The 17,799-nt window shown below is 40.2% G+C and overlaps 2 protein-coding genes across 3 annotated transcripts in view; one reads left to right on the top strand and one right to left on the bottom strand.

Annotated features, from left to right (window-relative positions):
* LOC308281406 (S-methyl-5'-thioadenosine phosphorylase) overlaps window positions 1–8,067 on the top strand; it is a 29,144-nt gene extending 21,077 nt beyond the window's left edge. For both annotated transcript variants that reach the window (XM_080721578.1, XM_080721577.1), the window contains 3 exons: window positions 1,689–1,928; window positions 5,040–5,162; window positions 6,648–8,067. In XM_080721578.1, coding sequence (XP_080577704.1) covers window positions 1,689–1,928; window positions 5,040–5,162; window positions 6,648–6,686 — 402 coding nt within the window. In that variant the 3' untranslated portion in view covers window positions 6,687–8,067. The remainder of the gene's footprint in view (window positions 1–1,688; window positions 1,929–5,039; window positions 5,163–6,647) is intronic.
* A 2,866-nt stretch (window positions 8,068–10,933) lies between these two features.
* Window positions 10,934–14,030, bottom strand: cdkn2a/b (cyclin-dependent kinase inhibitor 2A/B (p15, inhibits CDK4)). Its single transcript, XM_080721894.1, has 2 exons — window positions 13,758–14,030; window positions 10,934–11,713 (listed from the first exon to the last, which is right to left on the bottom strand). The coding sequence occupies exons 1-2, from the start codon at window positions 13,887–13,889 to the stop codon at window positions 11,462–11,464; spliced, it is 384 nt and encodes a 127-aa protein (XP_080578020.1). The 5' UTR covers window positions 13,890–14,030; the 3' UTR covers window positions 10,934–11,461.
* Window positions 14,031–17,799: the final 3,769 nt, after the last annotated feature.

The following is a 17,799-nucleotide window of genomic DNA, read 5'->3' as shown; positions in this document are numbered from 1 at the left end:
CGACAATCTCGAGTCCAGGCGTTTCCCGACGGGTCTGTCAGAGCGTCTCCGGGAGGAGACGCGATGGACCAGAGCTAGGCCAGAACCAGTGTTGTATTGGTCCGGTCACGTGTGTAGACGCTGTCCCATATCTTTTTTTGAGCAGTGTCATGCCTCTCACTCGCACGGACATGCATCGATGTAAAACCACATTAAGCGTGGCGTCATTAAAATTGCTTCCCCCCAAACATTAAATCACCAATACAACACTGACCAGAACATAATCAATGGTTAATTTAAGTGACTGACCTTTTTATGCAAATGGTGTTGCTATAAAAGGTAATAAAGATGTGTGTGGTATAACTGCATACTGATAGAACTGTGTGTGTAATCAAATGTTACACCATGTGTGACCGTGGCTTGGCGTTCCGGGCACCTAGGCTCTAATGTAGCCTGACAGTGCATTGCGGGTTCGAGTCCCGTTACTGCATGTCTCACTCTCTACCCATCTCAATTCAATTCAATTTCAATTCAAAGGGCTTTATTGGCACAAGAAAACATATGTTTACATTGCCAAAGCAGAAGTGTACACAGTACAATACAATCAATCAATATAATACAATCAAAATAAAATATGTCAGTTTTCATGTATCGAGATTACTCGATGCAGACAGTGCAGGAATGTATACACCATGATCAGTAGTCTTTAATTGTGTTCCATTTGATATCCTTTTCCTATCACAGCAGCTCACAAATCTTGGTGCTGTGTTTGCACATTGTTGTACTTCACCCAGCAGATATGGGATTTTTTTTATATATATGTTATCATTGGTCATGTTTTCAAACTCTCCTTGGGTGGTTATAATCTGTCTCCCTATTTCCTGTCCATCCCCACTTGCCACTATAAATAAAGGGTAAAAAGGGGATATCTAGCTAATTAAAAAGAGTGTCTAAAGACAGACAGACTCCCTTTCGAACAGAGATAAACAAGCTCTTTCATGAATGGGAGCTCAAGGTCTCTTCTTAGATATGAAACATTTGATAGAACAGCTGCATTCACTGTGAACATGTGAACAGGAACTCTACAGGTAGGGGTAGATCGTCTGTTTGGAGTGGACATTATAGCCCAGAGGTCCTCTTTATATATATCACTACTAGCCTATATGTAAGACTATCACACATTGTAAACTATTACTCAAATTTGCCGGGCCAGATGTCATTACTGGTGGCCAGATGTCATTGCTGGTGGGCCAGTTCTGGCCCACGGGCCGCCTGTCGCCTAACACTGCTCTATATCACACTCACTTGAATTTGTAATCGTATTGAGTTATTTTACTCAAGCTATTTTATCACTATGCTTCTAATGTTGAATCACTTAACCCATTAAAACCGGGAAAGCATCTGTGTCACTTTTAACCACTTTAACCATTATTTTATACTTTGGTCATTCAAAAATGGCAGACGTACAAGCTCATAGCATGTCACTTTATGCCGCGTTATGAGCTTGTAGATCTGCTTTTGAATCGTTGAAATCTTTGAATATAGAAATATTTTAAAGCAAACATTTTTAACTTGCTTCTGGGGTCCCTGGTTCTGGGGGCTGGTTCACAAACGATTTAGAAGACATTTTTTAGAATTGATGGGTTAAATAAGTAATGCTGAATTGAGCCCAGCTGAAGTGAATCTCCTCCTCTTCATTCTGCGTGTAGGTTTTAGTGGAGGTGGCCCGGGGCCTGGGAGTGAAGTGCCACACGCGGGGCACCGTGCTGACCATCGAGGGCCCCCGCTTCTCCTCGCGCGCAGAGAGCCTGATGTTCCGGCAGTGGGGCGCTGATGTCATCAACATGACCACCGTGCCAGAGGTGGTTCTGGCCAAGGAGGCGGGGCTCTGCTACGCCAGCATCGCCATGGCAACAGACTATGACTGCTGGAAGGAACACGAGGAAGCGGTGAGTGAGAGAATCGTCAAGAATCATTGTGTTACTCACTCATACAGGAGCAAGCAGTGAAATGGTGGTGTGGCCTGTTCTGCAAGAGTGTGCTAACAATAGCAATTAAATGCACAAGATAATAATGGAGATGGATTGAAATAATAAAATAAAATAAGGTGAGACAAAAATAAGGTTAAACATAAGGTTACTAAATACAGGTAAGACACACTCTAACCATGTTTTGAAACCTCTTAGCAACAATGGGGAATGTGCTAAAAGTTGGTAAGGTAGCAATCCATATATACAGTCAAGTACACTTATGTACTGTATATTTGTGCAAGTAACCATGTATGGTTATTGGTTGTGGTTTTGTCCTTGTGTGTGAAAGTGACTTGTAATGAGTTCCTATAGAAAAATTGTTTCTTTTCTTTATTGCGATTTATTTCATTTTCCTTAGTCCATGGTTGGGGGAGGGGGCTTACTCATATTAATTGTCGGAAGGTTTGTCCTAAACTGCATTCTATACATAATAATATCAAACTGGTAATCAGAGTTTACACACAAAGGCTCTGGAAAAACACCACCAGCCCATTTAAAATACAAGAGAGAAGAGAACAGACACATTTTGATTGATTGAAGAATTTATCAGAAGTTTGCATAGGAAAATAAGGATACACTCAGGAAAGCACAAGGCTTGTTTACATTGAGATCCTTTTTTTATCCAGAGAACTTGGCCCTTATCCATTATGGGGTTGATATCATCTGTGTGCCTATCAGAGGCAAATTAAATCCAAATGAAGGTGGGACATTTAAGTTTTTGCCACATGCAAACACATGGTCATTCAAAACGCTATAAGTCCTGAAGCAGAAAGGTGAATGTGCCCTAGGGCTGATCAGTCACAAGGAACACTATACTGTCTGTAACACTACTATAGTATACACACACTTTAATGAGTCTGACATATACTCTAAGTCCAAATAATCTTTATCAGAGCAATGACCAATTTGGTATTACCACACAACAGGGATACATACAGTATGATAAAAAGAAAAAGCAAAAACTCTTAATTTAAATAATGGTACCTCACCCTTGCTCCTTACTATCAAAATGAGCCCTCTCCGTGAACTCTTCTACACAAGCTCTTATCTGTATACTGTAGGCAGACGCGGTCCAAACGGTTAAGACATAAAAAACGATTCGTCTGTGTCAGTCTGACAGCCTGGGAGCACTCTCAGTGTCCGGCCCAACCCACACCGCCCACGTACAGCAACACCAATCCTGACTTCCTGGTTCCCCCAGCTGACCTCATCTACCTCCTGTAGCAGGAGGCTCGTCCACATCCTTCCGCCCACCACCAACCAACCGGTCCTACTATCTCCGGCCCTCCGTCTCCTCTCTCACCCCCCCCCCCCTCCCCCCCTCCGTTTTCTCCTCTTCTCTGTCCACCACTTTCCCCCACTAGCAGGGGTGTCACACTAAATTCTGGGCCATGGGTACAAGGATTCACTGCGGGCCCCCCATGAATGTTCTTCATAGGGGTACTGGGAACACATTATTACGCATTATTTTGTGCTTTAACTATTGAAAAATAGCAGATATACAAGCTCACAGTGTGCGCTGCGAGCTTGTAGATCTGCTATTTTTGAAAAATCCTGAAAATTCTTTTTCAAATGTATTTTTCTATGTCAGTGGTACTCAAACCTTTTCATGTGAAGGACCCCCCAAATGATGTATTTGGCCACGGACCCCCATCTCAAAATATGTATTTCCAGGGACCCCCCAGAAGCAAGATTTGAGTTACAAATGTTCGCTTAAAAAATGAATATATATTCAAAGATTTGCGCACATTTTCACGACTTTTCAAAAATAGCAGATCTACAAGCTGTGAGCTGTGAGCTTGTATATCTGCTATTTTTCAATAGCTAAAGTAGAAAACAGTTAAGGCTCCTCCACCTTGGGCCCTGGTAACCCAGTCCCACTTTACCCCCCCTTGTGACGCCCCTGCCCACTAGTACATATATGTCCTGCCCTCCCTCTCTCTGTCCCCTATCCCCTCCCGTCTCTCTCTCTCTCTCTCTCTCTCTCACACACACACACACACACACACACACACACACACACACACACACACACACACCCTCTCTGTCATCTCTCTTGCCAGCCTCCGGTGTGAACCGCTGCCAGAGGACATTGAGTCAGACTTGAGTCATCGGCTTCACACTCTCCTTCCGTCTATGCTCTGAGGGATAGAACCACAACATCATTATGAAACCAGCCCATTGAAACAATTTGACTTGTTGACATTTTCTTCCAATGGAGGACAGAACAATAGACTTTATTGACATTATTAGACGTTAGTGCACTGATGCGGTAAACTTGAATTTAATTTATTTTAGAATCATCTAATCCTCCAGTGCGGTGATTCTCGACCTGTGGGATATTGCAATTGGGCCCCAAATAACTGCCAAAACACTAAGATGTATTGATTGATAATATAATATTAGAAAAGAATGTAAAATAAATATTGTGCCATATTTTCTTTAAAACCTAGATAGATTAGTTTTCATAGTGATGCCGATGAATAGAAGATAAAGTAATAAGTATACTACATTGGTTCCTTTGATCCAAGCTGAAACACAATTGATTTATTCATCATTAACTTTTTCAATGCCAGCCCATTTCAGTGTTTTTTTTACGACCACAAGAAAACGCTGTCTACACATCTATCCGTTCTGTCCATTCTTTTCAGTACCCTGGGTGAGGCTAAATTCCACCATTGTTTGACTCATACAACCATGCTAACAAAATTAGCAAATACCTACTGTCGCCCACGCACACGCTTGCCACCAGCTGCTCAGATCTTTTTTCGGATTGAAAATCCGACTTACGAGTGAGGAGAAAAGTGTGTTTGTATTTATAATGCATTCTAACCAGAATAACAACAAGGCAGACCCAGAATGGACCGTGCACTTCCGCGTTCACGTTCGGTCACATGATCTGCCGCTGGAGGCAAGCCAGTGATGTGGTTAAATCATGAGTGCAAAGCCACTGATTTCTCAAATTCACTGTAACTCGTCTTCATTTTCAATTCCTCACTGTCTTCCATCCGTTTCCATCCGTCTTTGTAGGTCTGCGTTGACAATGTGATGAAGACCATGAAGGAGAACGCTAACAAAGCTAGTAGCATCCTGCTCACCGCTATCCCTCAGATCTGCCAGATGGACTGGTCTCACACCATAAAAGCCCTGAAAGTAAGCTGTGTGTGTGTGTGTGTGTGTGTGTGTGTGTGTGTGTGTGTGTGTGTGTGTGTGTGTGTGTGTGTGTGTGTGTGTGTGTGTGTGTGTGTGTGTGTGTGTGTGTGTGTGTGTGTGTGTGTGTGTGTGTGTGTGTGTGTGTGTGTGAGAGTGAGTGAGAATCCGGAGCAAATCTCGCAAACCGCTATTCCTATTGTTTATTGTTTATGAATGCATCCCCATTTGCTGACGCCTGCGCGACAGCTAGTCTCCCTGGGGTCCAGGCCTGGAATTTTGTCATGGCAGGGCATGACATTTTTTTGAGGGGCACAAGGCCAAACTGAGGGGCAACGACGGCCATGGCCTCCATGAAATTCCTGCCCTGCTGGGGTCCATATGAAAGACATAACAATATAAAAACATGGAAAAAAAAATATATATATATTATATATACAAAACATTATACAAAGGTTATCCACCTGTTTCCGCTGGAATTTACTTTAGAATTATGTGTGGGACACATCCGGAGAACAGCTGCTATACAAGCTCACGCTGCGTCACAGATGCAACCGTTATGAGCTTGTAGATCACACTCGGCTGCAATGCCGGAACTGCCGCCCACCTTCTGCACAATGCACGATGGGACGTTGGAAACGTGTGCATATACAACATAACATTATAATTAGATACATCATAAGATCAATATTTCGGGGTCATGTGGTCAGCTGTGATAAGTGTGTCTTTAAAGCCATCTTGAATGATAATTTATTTTGTGTGAGATTAATATGAGGTGGTAACAAATTCCAGAATGAGATCGATCTATAAATAACCGTGTGTTTTTGAAGTTTGGTACTTGGAGCAGGAAGTGTTAAGTCACGTAACCAAGGCTGGCATTCCTGGTGTAATATTTGTGTGTGTTGGTTGATTTTAAGAACTACTATTTGCGTCAAAATCTAGTAAACTAGGGGTGTCCAAACCCTTTTCAAAGGGGGCCATATTTGAAAATATGAAAATACTTTATGGGGAAAAAAAACAAAGTCACATACAAATGCATCTAATTAAAAAAATCTACATTATCTTGTTTAGTGGTACACTGAAATGTGTCTTAAAATATAGTTTAGACAACCAGAGGGACACAAATAAACACTATCAAAGACCCAGATTAAAATATAGTTTAGACAACCAGAGGGACACAAATAAACACTATCAAAGACCCAGATTTGTTTAGATATTTGCCCTCGTTACATTGAAGAATCTTACTTTATCTCTTGGATACTTTGAGGGTGAAGGGCTCCCAACATATACAAACAAGCATGTTAATGAAGGCACATGGGGGTTAAGATCCCTTCCTCTGTAGTAAAGTTGTTTACTTAACCTTTTTGTCTGCTTTTGAGTCCAACAGCACAAGCGTAAGGCAATTTACATATGCATGCTGCCTAATGTAGTATCATAACTGACAAGTTAACTATACTAAGCATCTGCCTTTTGCGTTTTGTATTGCAGTCACAAGCTCAGTCTTCAGTAATGCTACCAAAACACTGAGTGAAGCAGAAACACATTAACAGTAGAGAACGTTTCACCTCCCAGAACCATCACTGTCAACATCACTATCAACAACCTGAAACAATGGATTCTACATCTCTCTCTACATGGGGGTTTGTTGTCTATCACAATCAAGTGCCTGATTTAACACGTGATGCATGTTTATTATTGTCTCCAAGAACTTAGCTGGAACTTTTACTGTGTCTTTTTCCTCCTCCTGCTTTGGAATACACACAAATTATTTTCGAATTGCGAAGACATCATGGGACAACTTTTTTGACCTTACCAGTGACCTTGCAGAAACAACCATGCAAGGCATGATATATTTGGGTCGGCAGCATTTTTTCCAAGATGACCAACATTTTGACAAATCAACTTAAAGTCTTTGAGGTCTTCTTGAGATTATACAATACAAGATTATACTATAGAAGTTATTTTTCCTGAATTTATATTTTTTTGTGGTGTAAAAATCTGTATTTTTTATCCCTCATTGCACGAGACGTGACGAAACCTTGATAACGGTTAAAGAACAAATGATTTAACTGCTCTCAATACTACAGCGAATGCTTCAGTGCTCTTAAGTGGCATGTGATGTCTTAAACTTAGATCGATTTGCATGATTTACATAATGCATTTTGAAACCAGTAATGAGAGCTTGACCAAGATTGAGGGCATTCCCGTTATTGCTGCTGATCATGATTGTGTTAAACCTTTCCTCAATTTTAACTTCTGAATATGTGCTTCATGACATTTGTTTTGATATAGCCTACAGTGCTGAAACACTATATCAAAACAGACTATTAGACTATTGGGCTCTATTGTGGTGCAATGTTTCACTACATGTAGGCTACTGTATGGCGGAATTGTTAGACCAAAGTGCTTGCACGAATGCAAAATGAGAATAGGTGGCTTTAATACTATAATTGTAAAATGTTTTCCACTCTGTAAATTGGTGGTTATAAATGGTCATTTAATAATAATATTATAGGAGATGTTGCTGAATACCTCCTTTTGGTACACTGGCCTACAGTGGCTAATAGCAGTGATCTTTGTGTTTTTCGATGTCAAATGTCATGACTAGGTCTTAGATTTTATATTAACACATTAATTACCTGTATATAGATACTGCTACAATATACTATATGCTATATCAATTTTACTTTTGTCAGGCCATGCACTAAACTTTGTATTTCTCAGTTTGATTAGTCATGATTATTGGTCAGGGTTATTGCTAGTGTGTCACTATATTTCTTGTCATCTTTTAATTTGAGAATTTAACACATACATGAAATATCCCCACATTACATAACCATATTAAAGCCCCTTGCTGTCCATTTATTTTTGCTTATCCACACAAATTGTGTCAAAGTAAATAAAAACTGCAATTTATTTAACCCTTTTCATGTTCTTTTCTGGCTTGTTATAGCCAAAACATATCTGATGTCAAACGAAAGGTTTATGGCTATATTTGATAAATGGCTTATTAAGCACATCCATTGTGGTGCGGGTGCAGGACAAAATAAGTTCAAATGTCAAAAGGAAAAGTCTTCCCATCAGCTTGCTGTCTTTGCAAAACACCTACAATGTTGCAACCACAAAGCCAGGAAGAACAAATTGTGGTTGACAATTTGTGGTGTTTTCAGTAAATGTGATCTTTAGTTCAAGTTCAGCTGTTTTGTGGACTTCCTTAATTTTTTGAAAATGACTTGAGCTTCTTGCAATCTGAGTCTCTTCAAGTGCAAATGGTTACTTCTTTTTAAGGTCTTTGTGCATCATTAGTATAGCCAATGATAAAGGCACAAGAGAGGAGGTGTCATGACTCCTGAACCAGATTCCAATTACCCATGATGTTCTATGGGTGTTCGGCAGGGACATGCTGGGCCCCTGATTCAGCCCGGGAAAAAGAGTTGGAGAGGCCCTCATTGCGCGTTATAGAGAGAGATCTCTCTCTATAGCGCTGCTGCTACTCAAAGATTTGTGACAAAGTGACAAGCCTGTGGGCCAATTACATGAGTTATATTTCGTCGTTGTCAGGTGGAAACCTTGTATGTCCAAAACCGTTTGTTTTGTATTTATCATTTTAAAAATGATTTAAACTAGTGAAAACAGCCGATCTACAAGCACACCGTTGTGTGCTTGTAGATCTGCTGTTTTCACTACTTTTGTGCAAACAGTTTAATTTTTACTTTTGTGCAAACAGTTTAATTTTTTCCTAATGGCCGGCCTGGACCGGCCGGGAATGAACCGGCCGTTCGGGAGTTGTCCCGCTTTTCCCAATGGCCAGCACGTCCCTGGTGTTCGGTGGTTCCATGGTCAGGTCTGTCACACCAGGATTTTCTGGAGCTGAGAAAAGAGTAAGTATAGTTGTGTCCTGGACTCAAGATAATTAACTGCATTTGGGCCAGAACTGGCACCCTGTTGATCATATTAACCGTCCTTTGGCATTTGGCAGTTGAAAAATAGAATTATCCTAATGATCATATCCTCTAGTTTCCTAAACTTAGAGGCCTACTGTAAATGTGTTTGCAGTAATTGTCCAGATACACCACTAAGTGGAGCTGCTGGGAGGGGTAATAAAAAGATACTGCCCTGGCACTATATAAACTTATTTTTGCATTATTATTTATTCAACTGATTTGCATTAAGCATCAACACATTTATAACATTACAATCAAATGATTGTTTTACTTTTAAGGGTTTGTTGTGGTCTAGATGGGAGGTCATGGTCTGTGTAATTATAGCTATCCACAAGTCTCATTTTTCCTAAAAAGAAATGTATACACAATATAATATTTGGTTTGGGGTAAAATAATTTACCCTCATGGACTAGGGTTAATCCATTAAAGTCAAGTGGTTAAACAAACAAAACAAAAAACAAGATTAATGTTATTTTCACATCTTGCGCTGTAGACGTATAGTCTATAGGCCTACTCATAAAGTTTGGTCAAAAACTCGAAATGAATTTGCATCCGCTGCGGAACCAACCTGATTTGGTCGAAATTAATTTGCATCAGGTTCCGCTAAGGAACCAACCTGATACCGGTTCCCAAATAGTCTTCCCTACTCGATATGGACAACATGTTTAAGTGGCGCATTAATTAATGGAGTCAGAGTGTGCGTCATGTGAAGTGAAATAGCAGCGTCCAAACATTTAGCACCAATGTTCCAGAGTTATTTGTGGGGTTTATCAATTGTCTGCCACTGGTTGATAAGGAAGACCATGCTAACATGGGGCGTTTCTCGTCTATATAGGCTATCTTACTTAGGCTATATCTGATGCATAGAACTCGTGTTATTATATTATGCTATTATTGTCACATATTTCGGCTATCGGTTCCACTTATAATAATATCCTACCTTCACCACAGAGTTGGCTAGCCTATTCAGCTGCTGAAATATAGGCCACATGTCTGCCCGAGCTGGGATCTAACATCGATGAAGTGTTTTAAATGTATTAGGCCGAAGGAGACGCCCTTAGTGCCGCTATCTTAGACTAGAGACTTGTCTGTAGGTCACTGAGGTTCATCTTGTGTTTTAAAGACAATGCAACTATTTTCGTTGTCCCCAATAGACTTGTTCTAATAACGTGAGTTTTGTCAAAACAAGTTAGGCTTTACTTTACACAAGTTGGTGTGTGTGCTTTACCCCGGAGGCAAAATATGCATGTTAAATAAATACGATAATGGCAATGTGGGTTATAGGGGTTACGTGACGTCTAATTACAGCACCTGCTCAAAATCTCTTGTAGCCACTTGTGACCAGCAACAGCTCATTATGAAACAATTAAGTACGATTTAATTCCCATTCCAAATAAATGACCACCACGGAATGAATTTCATGTTAAAATAGACAACTTGTTTTTTATTTCGTGTTGCATAAAGTGCATAAATAGCCTAAGCTTCGAATATTTTATTTGAAATGTGATTCAATGAGCAGAAGCATGATGACCGTCGGATACTGGATAGGTGGGCATCTGGGACCTTGGTGTAAAATTGCCTATATTTTGTCCAAAATGTAAAAAATGTAAAATATACATGTTCATTATCACTTCATAAGACTTAAATGTATCCACCAACTTCTCGTTTATGATCCAAAATGACTGGATGTGTATAGCAATGTGTAGCAATTGTAGAAATATTAGACCTTGATTGTCGAATGTTTGAGCATGATGTATAGCTACTTTAATTACTAATACTTTAAATATTTTGGAAGAAAATAAATTGCCAATTTAACACAGAGGTGCCCATTCTTCCTTATTGGTGCCCAGACTGCCCACTTATCCTGTTACCTGAAATTGGATAGATCACTTAACGAAAAAAACTAAACTAAATTGCATCTTCATACTCATACTTGCAGGACAGAATATTGTTTTGCTGTTTGAATAAATTATAAAACTGCAGACTACAGGCCAATAAAGAAAAGAAAAAGAAAAGTGAAATCTGCCACATAGAAATAGCTAGCGGAACAGAAGTCCCACCGCATTAACGGTAGCTAGTAGGTCACACCATTAATAGGCTAATTAGGTAGCCTACTTGTAAATATATAATGGTAATATATTATCTAATAATAACAACCGTCATTTTTAAAAAGTGCTTGGCGTATAGCGGACCATTTCCAGATGAGAGAAAGCCTATTCGGCCCAGCAGTCCATGCTTAAATTAGGCTGGAGGCCTCAGAACGAAGACACAGGCCCAGTTTCCCCCAGAAGCACAAAGTTATTTCTTTCTTTTGAACAAAGAAAACGGTCCCAAATGTTTTCGCCGTTCCGTTGTCTTCTACAAACACTCCAGAAACGCGGCCAGCTCCTTGTGTCCTGACTCCGTGGCCAGGTCCCGGGGCAGACAGTCGCGGTGGTCCCGCACGGTGGGGTCTGCGTGGTGCTGCAGCAGCACCTGCACCGTGTCCGCGAAGCCCGTCCTGGCGGCGTCGTGCAGCGGGGTGCTCCCCGTGCTGCGGTCCGCCACGTTGGGGTCCGCGCCGCGCTGCAGCAGCAGCTCAGCCACCGCCGTGCTGCCCATCATCATCACCTGTAGGAGCAGTGGTGGAAAAGGTAGGCTATACTCAAGTGTTTTAAAGTATCAATAGCGCAATGTTGTTAAAAAGTCTGCGCAATGGAGTAAAAAGTATAGCTAGCCTATTTATTATTTGCCTCTGAGATGTAGTAAAGTATAAGTAAAAGTTGGTTAATTGGAAATACTCAAGTAAAGTACAAATGCAGTATGCCTAATATACACCACTGCCTATAGGAGCAGATAGTATGGTTTATGTTTGTCAATTCGTTAAATAACCCATAACCTGAATAGCGAAACAGACCTTAATTGTCTCTATAGGCTAATTTCTGTACAATATACTGTACAAGCTCACAAAGATTGGTCGTTTTTTGGTCAATGAGAATATTATGGATGCTGGGGTTCAAGTAGTAAAAAAATAATCATATTCGGTGAATATATGTGCCAGACAGAAGCAATGCAAATATCCATGAAGTTAATTTGCATTTGACCGAGATTAGAATGCCTGTACTAGGCTAGGCTATGCAGTGTGTTCTTGTTGTTCGAGTTGAAGACAATAGTTTGATGTATAGTCTATACGTTATGTTTATTTTACACGGCAGATACATCCAAATAGAGAAATAAAGCCCTCTTGAATGTTGAATATCTTGAAATGGGTTCATTTTGACTAACTCGGGTGATGCTAAAATGCTGGATTAGAGCCAGATGGCAATGTAGCCTACATTTTATTTCGAGTATTTCATTATTTAAGCTCAATGCGCTTTCCATTGAATGACAAAATATAATAGATGAACATGAGTAACATATAGGCAACACAAAAATAAGAATGTAGGCTACCCTGGCTATAAGCATGCTAAAACAAATCCATGGAGCATAGGTCTATACACTTAACATTAATTAAACATAGCCGATACCCTTACCACAAGCAATAGAAAACACAATCGAATATATATTACATACAGGCTAATTACAGTAAAGCGAAAAAATGACCTTGGCCTTGGGGTGTGACTTGCGTCACCATTTAAAGTTCAAATGTCCCACTAATTGCCCATAGGCCTATAGTTTTAGGCTCTTAGTTTAGTTGTATTAACACAAAAGGGTAACGTGAGGGTGTGAAGGTTTTTCTTTTGTTGTTTTCTTTTTATCCAATAATGGCAATTAACTGTATTAAACTGTTAAGAGCTATGGCGCACGTGACATTATAAGCATCATTTTGGCCCGATTGTTTAGCACTCTGTCTGCCCGTATAGCCCGTCAGCTCTTTCTTTACCACAAGTGGAAAACTTTGTTTAAGCCACTAATCTTATAATCTGAACGGAATCTTATTGATTACAACATGCAGGCTATACGCACAGGCAGCGTTTATTTTTGTGTTTGTTTCAGTGAGGATGGCTGATGTGAAGATTATGGATAGGTCTACATGTTTACAACTGTGAAGATACTTTGTATCAAACATGGCATTATAGTTTCCATGTTGTGAGTGACACCAGTTGTGTAAAGTAACTACATTTACTCAAGTAGGCTACTGTATACCGTTTTGAGGTCTTTTTTTGCTTCAATTGAGTATTTCAAATTTCCAGTATAGGCTACTTTTACTTCCAATCCACTAGGCTACATCTCGGATCCTATTGTACTTTTACTCCACTTTTGGTACAAGTTAGCCTACTTTGGAGATATAAATTATAATTTTATAAAACATACATAAATCACTTTAGCTCTATTGTTATACCGAGGCTGTTTGAAAATAGCCGATCTACAAGCTCACAACGTGTCAATGAGATGCGTTGTGACATTTTGTACTTTTGGTGCTTCAAGTACAATTTGATGCTTTAATACTTTAATACTTTTACTCAAGTACATTTTGAATTCCATACTGTAACATTACATAATATTTCTATATTGCAGTATATTGCTACTTTTACCGTAAAAGTAGCACGTAAAAGTTTTACGTAGGCTATTAAGTAGAATATGTGAGTATTCCACCACTGACAGCTATATGATGAGGATACTTCGTATCAAACATGGCATCATAGTTTTATTTCCATGTTGAGACGGTACTGACCTGAAGCGCAGTTCGGCCAAAGCTGTTCACACCGTTGACATCCGCGCCGCTCAGAAGGAGATCCTCCACCGCCTTGACGTTCCCTGTGGCAGCAGCGCTTGACAGATCATCCTGGAGTGTCATCTTCATCATGGGAAAAACAAACGACAGTCGAGACCCGAGCCGTCCTGTTGACAGGTAGATGATGATCTAAAGGGAGAATGTGATACCAACATGCGACAATGCACGTACAATGATATTTCCCACTTGACGCCTCAAACGGCTGACGTTCAGTGCATTATTCGGACGCCCGGACGTTTGCTCTGCTAGAATAAAGTTAATCGGCTGACAGGCTGAAGGACGGACAGTGCTGGAGTGTGTCTGGGCTTGCCTGCTTTGAATGGGGTGACGTCGTCGTGCATGTTGCTGGCTGCTGTTGCTGCAGTACCATGCGCAATGCGCATGCGCACACTAGCATGACAGCGTTGTATCGAGATGCAGGCTCTGTGTGCCTCAGAGACAGGGGTGTCGCACCAAATGTTGGGCCCTGGGTACAAGGATTCACTGCGGGCCCCCCATGAATGTTCTTCATAGGGGACCTGGAAAGGGAACGCTTTATTTTGTGCTTTAACTATTGGAACATAGCAGATCTACAAGCTAACCGCGCGGCACCGAATGCCGCGCTGCGAACTTGCTATTTTTTTTAAAATCGTGAACATGTGTGCAAGTCTTTGAATATTTCAAATATTTCAAAGGTTTTTTTGGGGGAAAAAAGTGGTGCTCAAACTTTTTCATGTGAAGGAGCCCCAAAATGATAATGTAGTCTATTTGGACACGGACCCCCATCTTAAAATATTTAGTTCCAGGGACCCCCCAGAAGCAACATTTGAGTTACAAATGTTCGCTTAAAAATATAGCTCTATATATATTCAAAGATTTGCACACATTTTCACGACTTTTCAAAAATAGCAGAAAATATAGACTATACAAAATATATCTGCTATTTTTCAATAGCTAAAGTATAAAATAATGAAGGCCCCTCCACCTTGGGCCCTGGCTGGTAACTCACTCCCACTTTCCCCCCCCTTGTGACGCCCCTGCTCAGAGTGCCTGCATATGCAGGCAGCGATATGCAGGCAGCGACAAATATGTTTTGTTGTCGCCTGTGCCTGGCTTCCAGTTTCAACACGGCTGGCCAACGCTGGGCTTAAGCTTCTGCAGCTGCTTATGACGTGACTGACAGCAGACCTCCTCACCTCCGGTCGTCACTGTTTAAAGTAGCCTATCGTGGATAGTAGAAGTTTGGCTATTTAATAACTACATTATGTTGCAGAACCGTTGTTCGTTGCTACTTTACTGTGTTGGGCGCCGTGCTACCAATACTATCCAGCAGGTGGTTGTCATGGACTTTTACTTTGTAACCAGTATAAGCCAGTCGTCTGTCCACACTGACACAAGCACACTATAGGCTATAAATGCATTGTTTTAAAAATCGTTCTAAAAACTCAAGTGATGGTCAAGTGATCATTCACCACACCACAACTGTGGTGAATGATGTAGTTGGGTGCTTTTGGCTGCATGTGGACAGAGCCTCAGAAGAAACAACGGTAAAATCCTGAATGTCTCATCCAAATATACAAAAAATATGAAGCTGTCTTGCTAAGTAGTAGGCCTACAGTACAGTAACTTTAATTAACATTAATTAATTCATCCATCTGTTGTAGAATACTCTATAGTAGCTAGCTTTGGTATGCAAGTTGGGATGCAGTTATAGGATATCAATAAGTAGTTATACAGTGAAATCCAGATCTAAGTCTGAAAGTAGCCTATAAAATTTGACCTGTAGGCTAACTCTTCTTGAGTATACAAATGAAATCAATACATGAAAGGATACATTTCATTCCATATTATGTAATGAACACAGAGAATGTGTGAGAAGTCAAAATGAGACCACAAGCTAAGACAAATGTGTAGGCCTTTCTGACAGAATGACTGTGCTCAAAGGTTAACGTCAAGAAATAGAGGAATTTAGAATGCATGTAAACATATCAACAAGTTAGCATCTAGATAGATAGCTTTACATGCCTTGCCAGACGAAGTTTTATTTTTATATCCTGACAAAGGTTTTGTGCTTTTTATAATTATTTTAGTGGTTTTAGGTGGTTGTAAATAATAGCAATTATATGCAACCAGGCAAGAACCAAGACATGTTGTGGCAATAGGTAGCCTATTTAACTGAAATTTAGTTCCGCTTATTTCAAAGCATGCCTGGAAAAACATGGCAAATTTGACTGAAAACAGGAAGAAATAGATAGATGTGTTTAAATAGCCTAGGCTTATATAGAAACTCAACGATTACTGGTTGAATAACTAATGTCAAAAGTACAGGGCCCGTAAATGTAAACAAAGGGCCAAAATGATTATTTTATCATTATTTTTCCGCTTTTTGTGGTCATTTTTTAATTGAAACACATATATGATGCTTATTTTTTTTATAAAATATTTTCGAAACATTATTTTTATTTTAGCATCCGTTTTTCAAGAAAAAGTTGACTATAGCTCCTTTAAGTCAAGGGGATGTCAGGGTTCACACTGACTATAAAAACAATTGTTATCTTTATAGTTATTGTGCCCGGTGGGAATGGAGCTTTTTAAAATGACATGTTTTAAGTTACAGTTATCCTTCTTGGTGTGTATGGCCCTTAAGACTCTGGCCAGGATGTTAGAGAAGCAAGGTTGTGACTACAAGATTACTGCACTGCTGTACACTCTAAGAAAGTCGGTGCGAGCCTGAGGAAAGTGAAATAAATTAAATTCTCCTCTCCCTCACAAACTGCTTGATTTCCAGTTAAATCAGTGTTCATTTAACTCTGAGAGTGACAGTGTTAACATGTACCCACTCTCAGTACCCATAAAGAGTACATTTTTAAGTGCATGTGTGAAAGCGTGCCCTTGAATTGACCTACTTGTTCCCCAATTGCACTGTGGTGGTGGGTCTATTTTGAGTGTACAGAGGAATGTTGCTGTAAAAGTGCATTCATCTTCACTTCATGGTCTATTTGCACCTGTGAAATCAGTATTCAGACTGTTATAAATAAATGTAGATAATCTTCAAGGAGTCATTACAGCCCTTGACATAGATACATTTCATGTGTATGTTATTGTATTTTTTATACATTTTCTATTTTCTATTATTATTTTTTTAAATTTGTTACTAAGATTTTGCGGCCCTTTTCTGCCTTTAATCCACAGTGGAGAATGACAGGAAACGGGGGAGAGAGAGTTGCGGAGTGAGATGCAGCAAACGTCCGGCTCCGGAATCGAACCTGGGACGCGCTTGTCAGGCATCAAAGCCTACGGTATGTGGTACGCCTTAAAGGTATTGCACAACAGAATCAGCAGTGTAAATTTTACTCTGAATAATCAGTCACCAGTCACCAGCTCAGAACAGGGAGAACCCCCACCCTGCACAGCAGTCTTAATTTAGTCTGAGTGTAAAAATGTACGCTTAGTCTCTGAGTTAAATGAACACTTTTGTGATTTTTTAGGACTAAGCCATTCATCTTCTGTCTATTTATTCATTTAGTCAGGCTCTCTATAGAGAGGCAAATTTGCTATCCTGGTCAGAAGCAGCAATCCATACTAGAATTCTCCTTTACTCTGTCACTCAGTCTGTCTGTCTGACTGGGTTTTTCTCCTCACTGCGTCCAGCAATTCATCTGAAGTTGCACCCGAGCAATGATCATTAGCTTACCATGTGCAGCAGACACTGAGCAACGACATCTTTCACCTTTCCCACATTCAAGCATGTTTATTAGCGTTTTCTTTTTTTGTGATAACTCTAACTAACTCTCACAGGGTCCATTGTCACGGTTACCGTCCCCCAGTTCACAGCGCATAGCTCAAACTCTGCACATACTTTAAGACGTGCTCATATCACCGGAGGGATATGGTCTAGTATTCATAGTTAAGAATCAACATTCAGTTCCTTTGTCACGCTTGAATTTACACTGATTGTCCCCTTATTATTTACCATTATAATATGCATACTATGGGAGTCAGA

This window comes from Nannobrachium achirus (assembly GCF_963921795.1).
Source record: "Nannobrachium achirus genome assembly, chromosome: 3".
Lineage (NCBI taxonomy): Eukaryota > Metazoa > Chordata > Actinopteri > Myctophiformes > Myctophidae > Nannobrachium > Nannobrachium achirus.
This window is presented reverse-complemented; position numbering and strand designations above follow the sequence as displayed.

What these genes read in the sequence shown, in the direction of transcription:
- cdkn2a/b (XM_080721894.1), bottom strand. Translation starts at nt 13,889, where the DNA reads ATGATGAAGATGACACTCCAGGATGATCTGTCAAGCGCTGCTGCCACA. An exon ending in TTGGCCGAACTGCGCTTCAG is followed by an intron (nt 11,714 to 13,757) that starts GTCAGTACCGTC and finishes CTGCTCCTACAG; the next exon opens with GTGATGATGATGGGCAGCAC.